The 17,823-nt window shown below is 39.7% G+C and overlaps 1 protein-coding gene across 1 annotated transcript in view; it reads left to right on the top strand.

Moving 5' to 3' along the window:
* Positions 1 to 17,823, top strand: part of LOC122932006 (AP-1 complex subunit beta-1) — a 114,588-nt gene that overhangs the window by 50,324 nt on the left and 46,441 nt on the right. The window contains exons 8-13 of the mRNA XM_044286146.1: positions 1,447 to 1,567; positions 1,936 to 2,031; positions 2,148 to 2,263; positions 2,341 to 2,506; positions 3,307 to 3,405; positions 14,787 to 15,046. Of these exons, the coding sequence (XP_044142081.1) occupies positions 1,447 to 1,567; positions 1,936 to 2,031; positions 2,148 to 2,263; positions 2,341 to 2,506; positions 3,307 to 3,405; positions 14,787 to 15,046 (858 nt within the window). The remainder of the gene's footprint in view (positions 1 to 1,446; positions 1,568 to 1,935; positions 2,032 to 2,147; positions 2,264 to 2,340; positions 2,507 to 3,306; positions 3,406 to 14,786; positions 15,047 to 17,823) is intronic.

The raw sequence follows: 17,823 nt of genomic DNA, 5'->3' as shown, positions 1-17,823 counted from the left end.
CTTAAAGGGGTTGGCTACTTTTGTCCAATGTGTGACTGTATGGCTTTTACTGATTTAGCATTTGTGGATATTCTGCACAGCTTGCTATATTTCATAAGTCATACCCCTATGTTAAGACAGATCTTCTGTGCTGTCCGCATACAGGTCCTGTCCATAAGATGACCACTGATGGATGGTCATGTGACCAGGCATCACTCAGCCTCCTCCATTCTAATACAATGCATCTGCACCAAACTCACAACAGTGCAAGTGCAGGTAGTGGGAGCAGTGTGTTTGAATGGAGGAGACATCACATGGAGGTGATTTACCTGGTCACATGACCCTCCATCAGCAGCCATTTTGGACAGGACCTCGATGTGGACAGCACAAAAGACTTTGTGTACCTTATGAAATATGGAAAATGGTTCAGAATTTCAACAAAGGCTATATTAATAGGTCCCATATAATCATCTCAAAAACACATTGGTCCATAATAACCAGAAAGTGGCCAACCCCTTTAAACGTTCTACGGGAGATTAAAGTCTTTCAAGCATTTTACTCCTCTTTTATCTAGGTATAAAACTGGAATTAAAGGGGTTGTCTCACTTTAGCAAATGGCATTTATCATGTAGAGGAAGATAAAACAAGCCACTTATGTATTGCTATTATCCATATTGCTTCCTTTGCTGACTTGATTCATTTTTCCATCACGTTATACGCTGCTCGTTTCCATGGTTACGATCATCCCTGCCATCCATCAGTGGTGGCTGCGCTTGCACACTGTAGGAAAAAGCGCCAACCTCTTTGGTGGCTGGAACCGCTGGAGCGAACATGGGCTTGTGCTTTTTCCATGACCACCAGTAATGGATTGCAGGGTGGTCGTAACCATGGAACAAGCAGTTTATAATGTGATGGAAAAATGAGTCTAGCCAGCAAAGGAAGCAATATGGACAATCACAGTACATTAGTAAGTGCCTTGTATTACCTTGCTCTATATAATAAATGTGAATTGCCGAAGTTAGACAACCTCTTTAATAATGTCATCCTCACAGGTGATGTTGCAATGATTAGCAGTAACTGGTAAATCTCGGCTCTGCCGACTTGCTTATATGCTCCGTAAAATAACAATGGTCCTTTTGTTGTATCATTGTTTTTCTCCTGGTAGTGTATAAATACACGTTTCCAGGAGGCATAGCGGATGAATGGCAAAACATAGTTTTGAGAAAATATGCAGTGAAATTGTAATTTTACGGAAGGTGCAAGTATGTATGAAAACCAACCTGCCAGGAGAGCTGATCCTCTGTAATGACGATCGATGCACATTACCAAAAATGTTTGTATTTTTTTTATTTTTATTGTGCAGTGAAAGAGAGTAATGCATGTACTTATGTGTAATGAATAGACAGAAAATTCTGCAAATACAGTCGTGCAATTGGTTAATTTATCACTTTTGTGCCGTCACACCAGACCAGAGATCCTGAAGCAAGAAATTAAGGTGTTCTTTGTCAAATACAATGATCCCATTTATGTGAAATTGGAGAAATTGGATATCATGATCCGACTGGCATCTCAGGCCAACATTGCTCAGGTTAGTGTCGCCGTGCTCTCTTCACTTGTTTTCATGAAATCCTTCCATTATGTGTCTACAGTCTGGTCGAAATGTGAAAGGCGATGACTGATCACGTGAAGTTAGCTCTAGTCATTAGATTTTTCTAAGCTGGTCCCATGGATTTTCACTGTATGCATTGCCCAACAGTCCAGTTTCATTGCGAAAAACAAGCATGACCAGTTGCTCACCCAATAAGCAGTGCAAATGCACAAGTATCCGCACTATCCCATTTTCTGTGCGGTTTCTATGTGGTTTTTGGTGCGGATTTCGTGCAGATTTTTTGCATACAAATCTGCACCATGTGCAGGAACCTTAAAGACCTGTTTTTTCCTTTTCTTTTGCTGCAGGTGTTAGCGGAACTGAAGGAATACGCCACTGAAGTGGATGTTGATTTTGTTAGGAAAGCAGTTCGTGCCATTGGAAGATGTGCCATCAAAGTTGAAGTAAGCTTTGTATCTCCTTTCTTTTTTTTGCCTCTTAGTAGTCCACTTTTTGTTTTGTTTATATATTGTACGTATAAATGTTTTAATTTTTTAATTTTAATTTTTTTTCCCAACAGCAATCTGCAGAGCGTTGTGTGAGCACCCTCCTTGACCTTATTCAGACCAAGGTCAATTATGTGGTACAAGAAGCTATTGTTGTCATCCGGGACATCTTCCGCAAATACCCCAACAAGTATGTTAGTTATTTTAGTGACATGGTTGACTTGTCGGAAGTGAAGCTGGATTATGATGATGTGCCATTTCTGACAGGTACGAGAGCATTATTGCCACATTATGTGAGAATTTGGATTCCCTGGATGAGCCTGATGCCCGGGCAGCCATGATCTGGATTGTAGGAGAGTATGCAGAGCGCATTGATAATGCTGATGAGCTGCTGGAGAGCTTTTTGGAAGGATTCCACGATGAAAGCACTCAGGTAACAGGTCTATTGGTACACTATCAGAGCAAACTAGTGGATGGGCACCAGTGGTTACAGATTAGAAAAAAACAGGGGGTTCTTCTAAATTAGACTCAATGTTATATTAAAGGGAGCAAAACAACAGGCACATCCCAATATTAAAATCCATTCATCTCTATTGATCTAGGCAAAAGACTACATAAAAGGGTTAACATTTTTTATATTCATGTTGCCTTGTTTGTATATCAGTACAGATGAATAGATTTTTCTCTATATGGTATAGGGTTGCTTATTTTTCATATACACTGATATAATGCCATTGACTTGTCTAGAAGTAGAGTGGCCAACCTCTTGTGTTTCACTATTTAGCCTGAAGACGGTAGAAGGTAGTGAAAGATTTAGATGTAAACTAAAGGTCCCTTTACACGGGATGATTCAGCAGCAGATTGTCGGGAAGGAAGCGTTACTTCCCGTTAATCACCTGCTCGTCAGTGGAGGGGACTTCTGCATTTTACATGCAGCAATCTCCTCCCCTGTATGGGAGGAACGATCTTTAATGCCATTGCTCTTCCCCATACAGACTCGTTGTTTGCCGGCAAACAACAGCATCCACTGCGTCCGCATGAATCTTCTATTACCCGATGAAGGAGCGTTTTGCTCTTAACTTTTAGACCGCCAGATAACCGCTAACGCGTGTTCCTCTGAACGCTTGTTAGCGATTATCTTGCGGATTGTTGGCCAGTGTAAAGGGCCCTTAAGAATTGAGGGTACTATTAGGAGAACTTATTCATTTAAGTATCTTATCTTATTTCCCATAGGTGCAACTGACTCTTCTGACTGCCATTGTTAAACTGTTCTTGAAGAAGCCATCCGAGACCCAGGAGCTAGTACAGCAAGTCCTGAGCCTTGCGACACAGGTATGGTATGGCTCCATCATATTCAGAGTAAATACATGTGTATATAAACATGTTACCAATACAAGAGACTGTGTCTTGTGCTATTACATATTATTTGCTAATTATAGGGCTTGATTACCTGTTATTTATTTTCTTCAATGTGGTTTACTGTCTGCTTTTTTTTTTTTTTTATAAAGCTTTGCTCCATTAGGGCAGAGCTGTAATCTATTGCTTCGTGTTAGCTGCGTTGTATATTAGGAGTCTGAATTAGTGTAGTCTTGAGACTCTGGCTTTCCACTATAACTCTCCTTTTTAAGATGTGTTGCTGTGCAGAAGCTCACCAAGAGGTCAGCTCATGGATAAGTAATGTCCATAATGGCAAGAGTTTAGCCAGTCATCAGTGAAGAAAAAGAGGTTTATTAGGAAATTACAGTAATATATTCTAAGGCAAATTAACATGAACATATGTATACACAGCCATAGTAGAAATTAGGTCCAGTATTACATTGTGCAGACATTTTTTTTCCTATGGATTATTAATAATAAGGATATATGTAATATGTGTTTACCGTATTTTTCACCCTATAAGACGCACCTGCCCATAATGCACCTAGGTTTTAGAGGAGGACAATAAGAAAAAATATTTTTCATTAGACCTCGGGTCAGACCACTAGTCAGATCCCCAATGTTAATCAGATCTACGATGACAGCCCCAATCAGACCTCCAATGTTAATAAGACCCCAATAAGACCTCAGAATAGACCCCCAATCAGACCTCAGCTCAGACTCCAATGTGAATGACCCCCAATCAGACCTCAGATAAGAGCCCCATGCCTCTCATCAGCCACCATATGCCTCTCATCAGCCCCAATTGCCATATTTCAGTCCCCATGGCCATATTTCAGTCCCCATGGCCATATTTCAGTCCCCATGGCCATTTCAACCCCCATATCAGCCTCTATTGCCATATTTCAGCCTCCATTGCCATATTTCAGGCCCCATGCCTGTCTTCAGCCACATAAGACATAAAACAAAAAAAAGAATCACTTGCCTATCCTGCTGCAAGTGCTGCCACTCCTCTCCTCCAGCACGATCCTCTTCCTCCTGCCGTCAGCTGTGCTGTGACCTGACGCGCACAGAGTGAGGTCACAGAGCGCCCTCACGCTGTGCGCAGCCACTGCACAGCTGTCAGCCGAGGACCAGAAAGCGGGGAGTACAGAGCAGTCACCGCTTCCTGGTCCTCCGGTACTAATGAGCGCTTCCATAATGGTCATGGTTATAATGCTCATTAGAATTTGCCCCATAAGATGCAGGGGCATTTCCCCCCCAAAAAATGTGTCTTATGGGGCGAAAGATACAGTAAATACACTCCACTGGTGCCTAGTAATATATGTTACGTTTCCTGCAAGAGTCACTGGAGCCTTTTCTTATAAAGTTTAATCAGTGATATAATGTAAACAAATTTGTTCTTCCTTACCTTTCCTCTTGCTGGGAAATGTCCTGATATGTGTGTCACAAGATAACCAGCTTTTTAAAACAACACCGTCTAAAAAATAAAACAAAAACTGCTAAAAAAAAAACTGTCACCTTACATTACTAAAAGTGCAACACCAAGTGATCAAAAAGGCATATGCCCCTCAAAATAGTACCAAATTAACAGTCACCAAAATGAGACCCTACCTAAGACAATCGTCCAAGGTCCAAAAAAATAAATAAAACTATGGCTCTCAGACTATAGAGACACTAAAACATGATTTTTTTTGGTTTAAAAAAAATGCTTTTATTGTGTTAAATGTAAAAAATAAAATAAAAATTTACATATTAGGTATAGCCGCATCCGTAGCGGCCTGCTCTATAAAAATACCACATGACCTAACCCCTCAGGTGAGAATTTTTTCAAAAATGCTTTATTATGTAAAACGGAAACAAACAACCAAAGTTGTCATATTGGGTATTGTCGCGTCCGTAACAACCTGTTCTTTAAAATTACCATGGGATCTAACCTGTCAGATGAGCATTGTAAATAACAAAAAATAAAAACTGTGCCAAAACAGCTATTTTTTTTGTTACCTTGCCTCACAAAAAGTGTAATATAGAACAACCAAATATCATTTATACCCTAAAATAGTACCAACAAAACTGCCACCTTATCCCGTAGTTTCCAAAATGGGGTCATTTTTGGGAGTTTCTACTCTAGTGGTGCATCAGGGGGTCTTCAAATGTGACACGGCAGCTTAAAATTATCCCAGTGAAATCTGCCTTCCAAAAACCATATGGCGCTCCTTTCCTTCTGCGCCCTGCCGTGTGTCCGTACAGCAGTTTACGACCACGTATGGGGTGTTTCTGTAAACTACAGAATCAGGGCAATAAATATTGAGTTTTGTTTGGCTGTTAACCCTTGTTTTGTTTGTTAGCGGAATATTTTTTTATTAAAATGGAGAATCTGCCAAAAAAGTGAAATTCTGAAATGTTATCTTCATTTTCCATTAATTCTTGTGGAACACCTAAAGGGTTTACCAAGTTTGTAAAAATCAGATTTGAATACCTTGAGGGGTGTAGTTTCTAAAATTTTTAGATGGTGGTTTCTATTTTTGGGTGGTTTCTATTATGTATGCCTCACAAAGTGACTTCCGACCTGAACTGGTCCTTAAAAAGTGGGTTTTGAAAATTTTCTGAAAAATTTCAAGATTTGCTTCTAAACTTCTAAGCCTTCTAACGTCCCCAAAAAATAAAATGGCATTCACAAAATGATCCAAACATGAAGTAGACCTATGGGAATGTAAAGTAATAACTATTTTTTGGAGTTCTTACTATCTATTATAAAAGGAGAGAAGTTGAAATTTGCTAATTTTGCCCAAATCTTTGATAAATTTTGTATTTTTTTATAAATAAGAATGACATTTTTTGACTCCATTTTACCACTGTCATGAAATACAATATGTGACGAGAAAACAGTCTCAGAATGGCCTGGATAAGTAAAATCGTTTTAAAGGTATTACCAGATAAAGTGACGTGTCAGATTTGCTAAAAATGCCCTGGTCCTTATGGTGAAAAATGGCTTGGTCCTGAAAGGGTTAATGAAAAACTGAGCCTGTAGCCAAATTTTAGACCTAAGGTGAGTGTGGACACAGCTGTAAGCAAGCAATTTCTTATGTGAGGCAAACAAAGAAAATGGTGATATGTATGGGGAGGTTCAAATAATTTGTTGGAACAGATTCAAGTATATCTATAGATATTTTCTTTATTTACTTCAACCTTTTAAGGGGTTCACTTTGTTTAAACTGATGATCTATCCTCTAGATAAATCATCAGCATCTGATAGGCGGGGGTCTGACACCCGGGACCCCCTGCCGATCAGCTGTTTGAGAGGGCAGCGGCACTCCAGCAGCGTCGCGGCCTTCTCACTTTTTTCCGCTGGCCAAGTGACGTCACAACTTGTATCAACTGGCTTGGGCGGGGCTAAGCTCAATTCAAGGGAATGGAGCTTAGCCACACCCAGGCCAGTGATACTAGTCGTTACATCACTGGGCTAGCGGTAAACAGTGAGAAGGCTGCAGCGCTGCTGCCTTCTCAAACAGCTGATCGGCGGGGGTCCCGGGTGTCGGACCCCTGCCGATCAGATGCTGATGATCTAGATCATCAGTTTAAACAAAGTGCAGAACCCCTTTAAGGCTCTTTTCCTCTAAAGCATGTTAATCTTTACAAATAATGCACGGTTTACACTTTACAAATGTTCATCATGCAGTCACAGGAACATGTGATCAAACTAATTACACAGGCGAGGAAGTAATAACAGCACTACCTAACAAACTGTAACAGAGTTGGAAAAGGTAATGAAAAGGAAAATAATTCTCAACTATGTTAGCATTATGTAGTGAGTTTTCAGACAAATAGGTTCTTTTCTATATTTAATTGCTTGAAAAACCCCTTTGCTACGCCAGAAGGGTAACCTTAGCTGTAAAAGTAAATTCCAAAAAGCCAGTTTGGACAGCTGTTTTAATGAATATATAAAATAGCCCGTATGTACTATCCTTGTTTATCAGTTGACGGCAGTGGAACTAGTCTGATCTCCATGAACTTTGAATTGCTCCATGTGGATCATATATTACAATGAATGTAGTTAGCAGCGTGGGCTGAAAGGCACTGCCTCTTTTAGAACTATTTGTGCCCAGCTGTTTTGTACTTACAGCCCCCTGCTGCAGCTAATAAGTGGTTCCAGTAATCTGAATATCAGCATTTAAGCTCAGTCCTCAATAAGAAGCACACATTTTTGACCTTTTAAAGAGACCAACACTGAAACCTCCATACATACGCTTGTCTAGGTTACAAAATAGTTTGAGAAAAGAACCTATGGTCAGTTGTTACACCTGGTAATTATTTTTCACAACCTGGTATATATATATATATATATATATATATATATATATATGTGTGTATATATATATATATATATATATATATATATGATAATGAAAGTCTGCAGCACTCCTTTAAAAGATAAAATGTGCTCTTTATTCACACATATCAAGTGACAACGTTTCGGTTCTCTCACAGAACCTTTCTCAAGTCAGGTGAGAAAGGTTCTGTGAGAGAAACGAAACGTTGTCACTTGATATGTGTGAATTAAGAGCACATTTTATCTTTTAAAGGAGTGCTGCGGACTTTCATTATCTGACTACTATCCTGAATCGAGGGATTGCCATGGGCACCCTACACCGAAAACGTTTTAAGGGAGTGCTGCCAGACCTTTTCCATGGATAGAGATATATATATATATACACACACATACAGACGTGGACAAAATTGTTGGTACCCTTTGGTCAATGAAAGAAAAAGTCACAATGGTCACAGAAATAACTTTAATCTGACAAAAGTAATAATAAATTAAAATTCTATAAATGTTAACCAATGAAAGTCAGACATTGTTTTTCAACCATGCTTCAACAGAATTATGTAAAAAAATAAACTCATGAAACAGGCATGGACAAAAATGATGGTACCCCTAGAAAACACAGAACATAATGTGACCAAAGGGACATGTTAATTCAAGGTGTGTCCACTAATTAGCATCACAGGTGTCTACAACCTTGTAATCAGCCATTGGGCCTATATATATGGCTCCAGGTAATCACTGTGTTGTTTGGTGATATGGTGTGTACCACACTCGACATGGACCAGAGGAAGCAAAGGAAAGAGCTGTCTCAAGAGATCAGAAAGAAAATTATAGACAAGCATGTTAAAGGTAAAGGCTATAAGACCATCTCCAAGCAACTAGATGTTCCTGTGAGTACAGTTGCACATATTATTCATAAGTTTAAGATCCATGGGACTGTAGCCAACCTCCCTGGACGTGGCCGCAGGAGGAAAATTGATGACAAATCTAAGAGACGGATAATCCGAATGGTAACAAAAGAGCCTAGAAAGACTTCTAAAGAGATTCAAGGTGAACTTCATGCTCAAGGAACATCAGTGTCAGATCGCACCATCCGTCGTTGTTTGAGCCAAAGTGGACTACATGGGAGACGACCAAGGAGGACACCATTGTTGAAAACGAATCATAAAAAAGCAAGACTGGAATATGCCAAACTACATGTTGACAAGCCACAAAGCTTCTGGGAGAATGTCCTGTGGACAGATGAGACAAAAATCGAAGTTTTTGCCAAGGCACATCAGCTGTATGTTCACAGACGAAAAAATGAAGCATATCAAGAAAAGAACACTGTCCCTACTGTGAAACATGGAGGAGGCTCTGTTATGTTCTGGGGCTGCTTTGCTGCGTCTGGCACAGGGTGTCTTGAATCTGTGCAGGGTACAATGAAATCTCAAGACTATCAAGGAATTCTAGAGAGAAATGTACTAGCCAGTGTCAGAAAGCTTGGTCTCAGTCGCAGGTCATGGGTCTTGCAACAGGACAATGACCCAAAACACACCGCTAAAAACACCCAAGAATGGCTAAGAGGAAAAAATTGGACTATTCTAAAGTGGCCTTCTATGAGCCCTGACCTCAATCCTATTGAGCATCTTTGAAGGAGCTGAAACATGCAGTCTGGAAAAGGCACCCTTCAAACCGGACACAACTGGAGCAGTTTGCTCATGAGGAGTGGGCCAAAATACCTGCTGAGAGGTGCAGATGTCTCATTGACAGTTACAGGAAGCGTTTGATTGCAGTGATTGCCTCAAAAGGTTGCGCAACAAAATATTAAGTTAGGGGTACCATCATTTTTGTCCATGCCTGTTTCATGAGTTTATTTTTTTACATAATTCTGTTGAAGCATGGTTGAAAAACAATGTCTGACTTTCATTGGTTAACATTTATAGAATTTTAATTTATTATTACTTTTGTCAGATTAAAGTTATTTCTGTGACCATTGTGACTTTTTCTTTCATTGACCAAAGGGTACCAACAATTTTGTCCACGTCTGTATATACAGTACAGACCAAAAGTTTGGACACACCTTCTCATTCAAAGAGTTTTCTTTATTTTTATGACTATGAAAATTGTAGATTCACACTGAAGGCATCAAAACTATGAATTAACATGTGGAATTATATACATAACAAAAAAGTGTGAAACAGCTGAAAATATGTCATATTCTAGGTTCTTCAAAGTGGCCACCTTTTGCGTTGATTACTGCTTTGCACACTCTTGGCATTCTCTTGATGAGCTTCAAGAGGTAGTCAACTGAAATGGTTTTCACTTCACAGGTGTGCCCTGTCAGTTTAATAAGTGGGATTTCTTGCCTTATAAATGGGGTTGGGACCATCAGTTGCGTTGTGGAGAAGTCAGGTGGATACACAGCTGATAGTCCTACTGAATAGACTGTTAGCTGCTTTTTTCTTGCCATAATAAAAATTCTAAGTAAAGAAAAACGAGTGACCATCATTACTTTAAGAAATGAAGGTCAGTCAGTCCGAAAAAATTGGAAAACTTTGAAAGTGTCCCCAAGTGCAGTTACAAAAACCATCAAGCGCTACAAAGAAACTGGCTCACATGCGGACCGCCCCAGGAAAGGAAGACCAAGAGTCACCTCTGCCGCGGAGGATAAGTTTATCCGAGTCACCAGCCTCAGAAATCGCAGGTTAACAGCAGCTCAGATTAGAGACCAGGTCAATGCCACACAGAGTTCTAGCAGCAGACACATCTCTAGAACAACTGTTAAGAGGAGACTTCATGGTAGAATATCTGCTAGGAAACCACTGCTAAGCACAGGCAACAAGCAGAAGAGACGTGTTTGGGCTAAATAACACAAGGAATGGACATTAGACCAGTGGAAATCTGTGCTTTGGTCTGATGAGTACAAATTTGAGATCTTTGGTTCCAACCACCGTGTCTTTGTGCGACGCCGAAAAGGTGAACGGATGGACTCTACATGCCTGGTTCCCACCGTGAAGCATGGAGGAGGAGGTGTGATGGTGTGCTGGTGCGTTGCTGGTGACACTGTTGGGGATTTATAAAAAATTGAAGGCATACTGAACCAGCATGGCTACCATAGCATCTTGCAGCGGCATGCTATTCCATCCGGTTTGCGTTTAGTTGGACCATCATTAATTTTTTAACAGGAGAATGACCCCAAACACACCTCCAGGCTGTGTAAGGGCTATTTGACCATGAAGGAGAGTGATGGGGTGCTGCGCCAGATGACCTGGCCTCCACAGTCACCGGACCTGAACCCAATCGAGATGGTTTGGGGTGAGCTGGACCGCAGAGTGAAGGCAAAAGGGCCAACAACTGCTAAGCATCTCTAGGAACTCCTTCAAGACTGTTGGAAGACCATTTCAGGTGACTACCTCTTGAAACTCATCAAGAGAAAGCCAAAAGTGTGCAAAGCAGTAATCAAAGCAAAAGGTGGCTACTTTGAAGAACCTAGAATATGACCTATTTTCAGTTGTTTCACACTTTTTTGTTATGTATATAATTCCACATGTGTTAATTCATAGTTTTGATGCCTTCAGTGTAAATCTACAATTTTCATAGTCATGAAAATAAAGAAAACTCTTTGAATGAGGAGGTGTCCAAACTTTTGGTCTGTACTGTGTGTGTGTATATATATATATATATATATATATATATATATATATATATATATATATATATACACACGCACACACACACACCATAGACCCACTGAAGTAAGAAAGAAAAAAATGGTTGCAACATGGACGTCACTGACATATCATCCTTATTTTGCAGATCCACATTTTGTGGACCGCAAAATGGATAGAGTCGTGTGCATGAGGCCTTATTGACTGTACAATTTACTTTTAAGGAAAGCCTTAGATCAAGCATTAGAATACATTCTTTAAATAAATAAAAATCTAAAACCTACAAATTTTTAATTTTTAAAATCATGCAAATTATTAGAGTAAGAATCCCTAAGTAACAATTGTCCACCAGGCGCCATTCTGATAGCACTCACTTTAATCTATAACCTCCTACTAGTATTTCACTATTTATATCTATTACAAACTGTAGTGCATCAGTAGTATCTACTAATAATAATCTGTTAGCCATAGCCTGCTAATATTACCTCACTATCAATATGTATTACAACCAGTGATGCATCACAAATAAATACCAATAATATATCAATGTATGGTCATATATACTGCTTATTGACTAAAATAGTATACAGTTGCAAGAAAAAGTATGTGAACCCTTTGTAATGATATGGATTTCTCCACAAATTGGTCATAAAATGTGATCTGATCTTCATCTAAGTCACAACAATAGACAATCACAGTCTGCTTAAACTAATAACACACAGAATTAAATGTTACCATGTTTTTATTGAACACACCATGTAAACATTCACGGTTTGTTTGTTTGTGCAGGTGGAAAAAGTATGTGATCCCCTAGACTAATGACATCTCCAAGAGCTAATTGGAGTGAGGTGTCAGCCAACTGGAGTCCAATCAATGAGATAAGATTGGAGGTGTTGGTTACAGCTGCCCTGCCCTATAAACACTAGTTCTGGGTTTTCTTTTCACAAGGAGCATTGCCTGATGTGAATGATGCCTCGCTTAAAAGAGCTCTCAGAAGTCTACGATTAAGAATTGTTGACTTGCATAAAGCTGGAAAGGGTTATAAAAGTATCTCCAAAAGCCTTGCTGTTCATCAGTCCACGGTAAGACAAATTGTCTATAAATGGAGAAAGTTCAGCACTGCTGCTACTCTCACTAGGAGTGGCCGTCCTGTAAAGATGACTGCAAGAGCACAGCGCAGACTGCTCAATGAGTTGGAGAAGAATGCTAGAGTGTCAGCTAAAGACTTACAAAAGTCTCTGGCATATACTAACATCACTGTTAGCGAATCTACGATACGTAAAACACTAAACAAGAATGGATTTCATGGAAGGATACCACAGAGGAAGCCACTGCTGTCCAAAAAAATCATTGCTGCACGTTTACAGTTTGCACAAGAGCACTTGGATGTTCCACAGCAGTACTGGTGAAATATTCTGTGGACAGATGAAACCAAAGTTGAGTTGTTTGGAAGAAACACACAACACTATGTGTGGAGAAAAAGAGGCACAGCACACCAACAGCAAAACCTCATCCCAACTGTAAAGTATGGTGTTGGGGGCATCATGGTTTGGGTCTGCTTTGCTGCGTCAGGGCCTAAACGGATGGCTATCATCGAAGGAAAAATTAATTCCCAAGTTTATCAAGATATTTTGCAGGAGATCTTAAGGCCATCTGTCCACTAGCTGAAGCTCAACAGAAGATGGATGTTGCAACAGGACAACGACCCAAAGCATAGAAGTAAATCAGAATAGCTTAAACAGAAGAAAATACGCCTTCTGGAGTGGCCCAGTCAGAGTCCTGACCTCAACCTGATTGAGATGCTGCGGCATGACCTCAAGAAAGCAATTCACACCGGACATCCCAAGAATATTGCTGAACTGAAACAGTTCTGTAAAGAGGAATAGTCAAGAATTACTCCTGACCGTTGTGCACGTCTGATCTGCAACTACAAGAAACGTTTGGTTGAAGTTATTGCTGCCAAGAGGTTCAACCAGTTATTAAATCCAAGCGTTCACATACTTTTTCCACCTGCACTGTGAATGTTTACATGGTGTGTTCAATAAAAACATGGTAACATTTAATTATTTGTGTGTTATTAGTTTAAACAGACTATGATTGTTGTCTATTGTTGTGACTTAGATGAAGATCAGATCACATTTTATGACCAATTTGTGGAGAAATCCATATAATTTCAAAGGGTTCACATACTTTTTCTTGCAACTGTAAGTAAATTCTATAGTCACTTTAAAGTGGTTGTTCACCTTTTAGATGACCTATCGTCAGGGTAGGTCATCAGTATAAGATTGGTGGGGGTCCCACACCTTGCACCCCCACTGATCAGCTATTTGGAGCAACTGCCGGAAGCAGAAGGCTCTGTCCACTGTGTAGTGGCCATGCTGTCATCTGCCATTCAGCATCCATGTCAGACCACTACCTATCAGATATTAATGCCCTATCCTGAGCATAAGTCATCAGTATCTAAAAGGTAGACAACCCTTTTAAGAAACTAGCAAATTACCCTATGGAACTATTGGCTGTAAATACTGTGCTGTAAAAAAAATTTCATGGACTTCCTCATCAGATATAATTTGACATTCCGACCCAGGTTCTTGCTTTATCTGGATTTGAGATAAACCTGTGATTCCCTCTGCAGCTTCTCTAGTGCAGAATCTCAGAATCCTTGAAATCCTCCAATATATGGTTCTACATTTCTTTAGTTTCACTGGGGAGATTTTACAGAACTTCCCTAGTGTAAAGTTTTATCCCTTGCACCCTGTAAATAGCGTCTTTAGAGCTATAGTTTGGGAAACAAGGTCTAATTTAGTCAGGTGCATAATTTATTCACCTTTCTTTTGTCATGGAGCTGAAGGCTTCATACTTTATGTAGTCTCTTGAACCAGTGTCCTACAGCTCAGCTTTCATTCATTTTGTCTGCTTCCATCTCCATACACTGTGTACTCTAGTTTCCGGCACCACAGCTGCCCAAAACATCTGATCGGTGAGGGTACTGAATGTGGGTAGACCTATTCAGAGGAGAGGTCATCAAAACCTGTAGCTCGCACAACCTATATAAGAAAGACTGACTTAAAAAACTCCACTCGTGATCTTTCCCTTTGTCTACTTCTACCATACTTTCTTTCTATAGCAAAATTCTGGTTCTGAAATCTGCTAAAATGCAGATTAATCAAATTGAGAAGATGAATAGTAATGAGGCGTAATGTATGTGATGAGTTTATTCCATATAAATTGGTCTGCCCTTTACGGTGACAACTTGTGGTATTTCATCTAAATTTAAGAAATTAAAATATAATTAACGGTATTGATGATTGTGTACTGTAAGTGTAGTTTCAATGACCCATTTTCTTTCATTCATTTAGGATTCTGATAACCCTGACCTACGTGACAGAGGATATATTTACTGGCGCTTGCTGTCTACTGACCCTGTCACTGCCAAGGAAGTAGTGCTTTCAGAGAAGCCTTTGATCTCTGAGGAGACCGACTTGATTGAGCCCACTTTGTTGGATGAGTTGATTTGCCACATTGGTTCACTAGCTTCAGTTTACCACAAACCACCCAATGCCTTTGTTGAAGGCAGCCATGGCGTTCATCGTAAGCACCTTCCCATACAGCATGGAAGGTGAGTGTTGCCATCTATATGAAATCATGTTTTCTGTTTTGTTGCTTTGCTTTAAGAGGGTTTTCTAGGACTTACATTATTATTTTTTTGGATGACCTATCCTTAGGATTGGTCATCAATATCAGATCGGTACAAATAAGCAAGTGTTTTTAATACAAGGTCTATCTTTTTTATAAGTTGGATCTTCAAAGATATAGATCCATATTGATAACCAAATAGGCACTAAGAATATTCCTTATGCTGGATTAACGGTTCATGGTTAATCCAGGTATAAGGTGCATTTGAACAGTTCTGTTCTTCGCCATGAATCATTCTTTTATACTTTATTTTGACTGATAAGACATAAGTAACTGAAAAGCTGCTTCATATCGTTTCGAAGCCTTTTCGGAGAATAAGCCTTAGCGGATAGACATATTGATATTATCAGCAGCCTCTTTTCAGAATTTGACAATACTATGAAGCTATTTATGACTGCTCTTATCGCTTGTCCTGACGGGTATCTCTGTCTTGTTTGGTCAGATACCAGTAATTGTTAACCTGTTAGGGAGAAACTTCTAGTCATTTTACATCTCCCATATACAACTAGTGTATTATAGAGCTGTCAAACTTTGTGCGTGTGTGTGTGTGTCGTCAGTACTTTTATTGAGCCTGTCTATTCATCTGAAAATCAAAGCCTGGTCGTACGAGTAATTCAGACAAAAAAAAGTGATAACTCATCCACAGTTTATCTTGCAAATGAATAGTAGTTTGTCTGACACTACTCCCCTGATTCACGCTTATCACCTTTATGGTACTAAAGTTAACATTTTTTTTTTTTTATGTCAATTTTAGTATATGTGCTGCCGAAGCGAAGCAAGCACAACATTTATTTTATTTTTTTGCACAGTTCCAGAATTTTTACTTTTTTAATTCTGTAACATACGATATTTAAAGGGAATCTGTCGTCAGCGACCTCCCCCCCCAATCAAACTGTTTCCATGGACACATTGCCGTCGAGCACCTGATTTAAAATGCTGGTTTTCTTTTGATGATCTGAGGCTCCTTTCCAGGCTTACTTTTTCTTAATATGCAAATTATGCCTTTGGTGCAATGAGGTGTCACCATTGCTCTTGTTGCACCCAAGCTCCGCACCTTTTTGTGGCCAGTCAATGGTTTCATTGACAGGGCCAGCTAGTGTCAAAGCAGCGAGGGAGGGACTGGCCACAGAAATGAGTGGAGCTTGGGTACAATGAAAGCAAAGGCCTAATTTGCAGGGCTGTGGAGTCGGTAGATAAATGCTCCGACTCCGACTCCTCAGTTTTTTGTACTTCCGACTCCGACTCCCCGACTCCGACTCCTCTGTATTTAATATGCAAATGTATTTTATACATTCCTTGAAGGAAAGAAAGAAGTTCTTCTAAGCTCTTCTAGCACAGAGAGGTAGTTGGGCAGAAGCTGCTGCCTTCTCCTTTGTGTGCTGATCTTCTGCTGAAGACAGGGCAGTGGGAGGATCCAAGAAGGGACATTTATTTTAAAACATGATTTCCCTAGAAGAATCCCATAGTCATGTTTAAAGTTTAAGATAACATTCTGAGTTTACACGTTTTATAGCCTTAGCTGAATGACAGCAGTTTTTCCAATGGTTTACAGCAGGGATGTCAAACTCGTGGCCCTCCAGCTGTTGCAAAACTACAACTCCCATCATGCCTGGGCAAACTACAGCTATCAGGGAATGATAGGAGTTGTAGTTTTGCAACATCTGGAGGGCCATGAGTTTGACATCCATGGTTTACAGCTTCAGTCTTGAACTATTGACCCTCCATTCCCTTCACTTATACAAGTGTCTCTAGTCCTGCAAAACACATATTTACTTAATCCCTTATCAGTGAGAGGCTATGTTAACCATGGGCATTGTGTTCCCTGTAACATCAGAACACAACACAATGCAAAGTATATGTATTGCCACTCCTAATTGTGCATTGCGTACCATATAGTGAAGCATATGAAAAGCATGCTTCTTCACATCACTGAACGCGTTTGTTTTGCGGTTACGTGAGGCACTGCATGCATTGGCCTTTATTCTTACAGTAGAGAAGTCATTAATTATAACTGTTTATGAATTAGGACATTTAAACTTGCTTTTTTATTTTTTTATTCCAATTTAAATTTAGTAGGAGTCGGAGTCGGTTCATTTTTTGCCGACTCCGACTCCGACTCCAGGTACCCAAAATTGACTCCGACTCCTCGACTCCGACTCCACAGCCCTGCTAATTTGCATATTAAGGGGATAGAGCCCCGGCTCAATAAAAGAAAAACTGCATTTTAATCAGGTGAACTGTAGCTATGTGTCTATGCAAACAGTTGGATAGGGAGGACGATGACAGGGGTGATAGATTCCTTTTAAACCTATGTGAACATTTGTATTAATAGAAGGTGGCAGATCTTAGACTTTAAAAAGAAAAAAAAAAAAGTCTGTCTTACATTTTTTCCCTGTTTGTACTACTAACTGGGAGTGTGTCGGAGCAGAAGCTGGACAGGACAAATGTTGCATTTTTTATTGCCATGGTTAAAACAGCACGGCCCCACTGAAGTGAAAAATATAGCCCAATTCTCTGTTAAGGACCAAATCTTTTCTCTCTGGAACATGCTTAAAGTTGCTGAACAGCAGTATTATAGCAGTCTTGAAATTTTACAATGACCGTAAGCTCCCTGCCAAAAATGAAAATAAAAATAAAAAAAGTATGTCTGACTGTACTAAAAAGTTCTTACTGCATGTTTTGGGTTTGGTTTTTTTTTGT

The sequence above is a fragment of the Bufo gargarizans genome, chromosome 3 (assembly GCF_014858855.1).
Source record: "Bufo gargarizans isolate SCDJY-AF-19 chromosome 3, ASM1485885v1, whole genome shotgun sequence".
Lineage (NCBI taxonomy): Eukaryota > Metazoa > Chordata > Amphibia > Anura > Bufonidae > Bufo > Bufo gargarizans.
The sequence above is the reverse complement of the archived record's forward strand: the minus strand, read 5'-3'. Positions and strand labels throughout refer to the sequence as shown.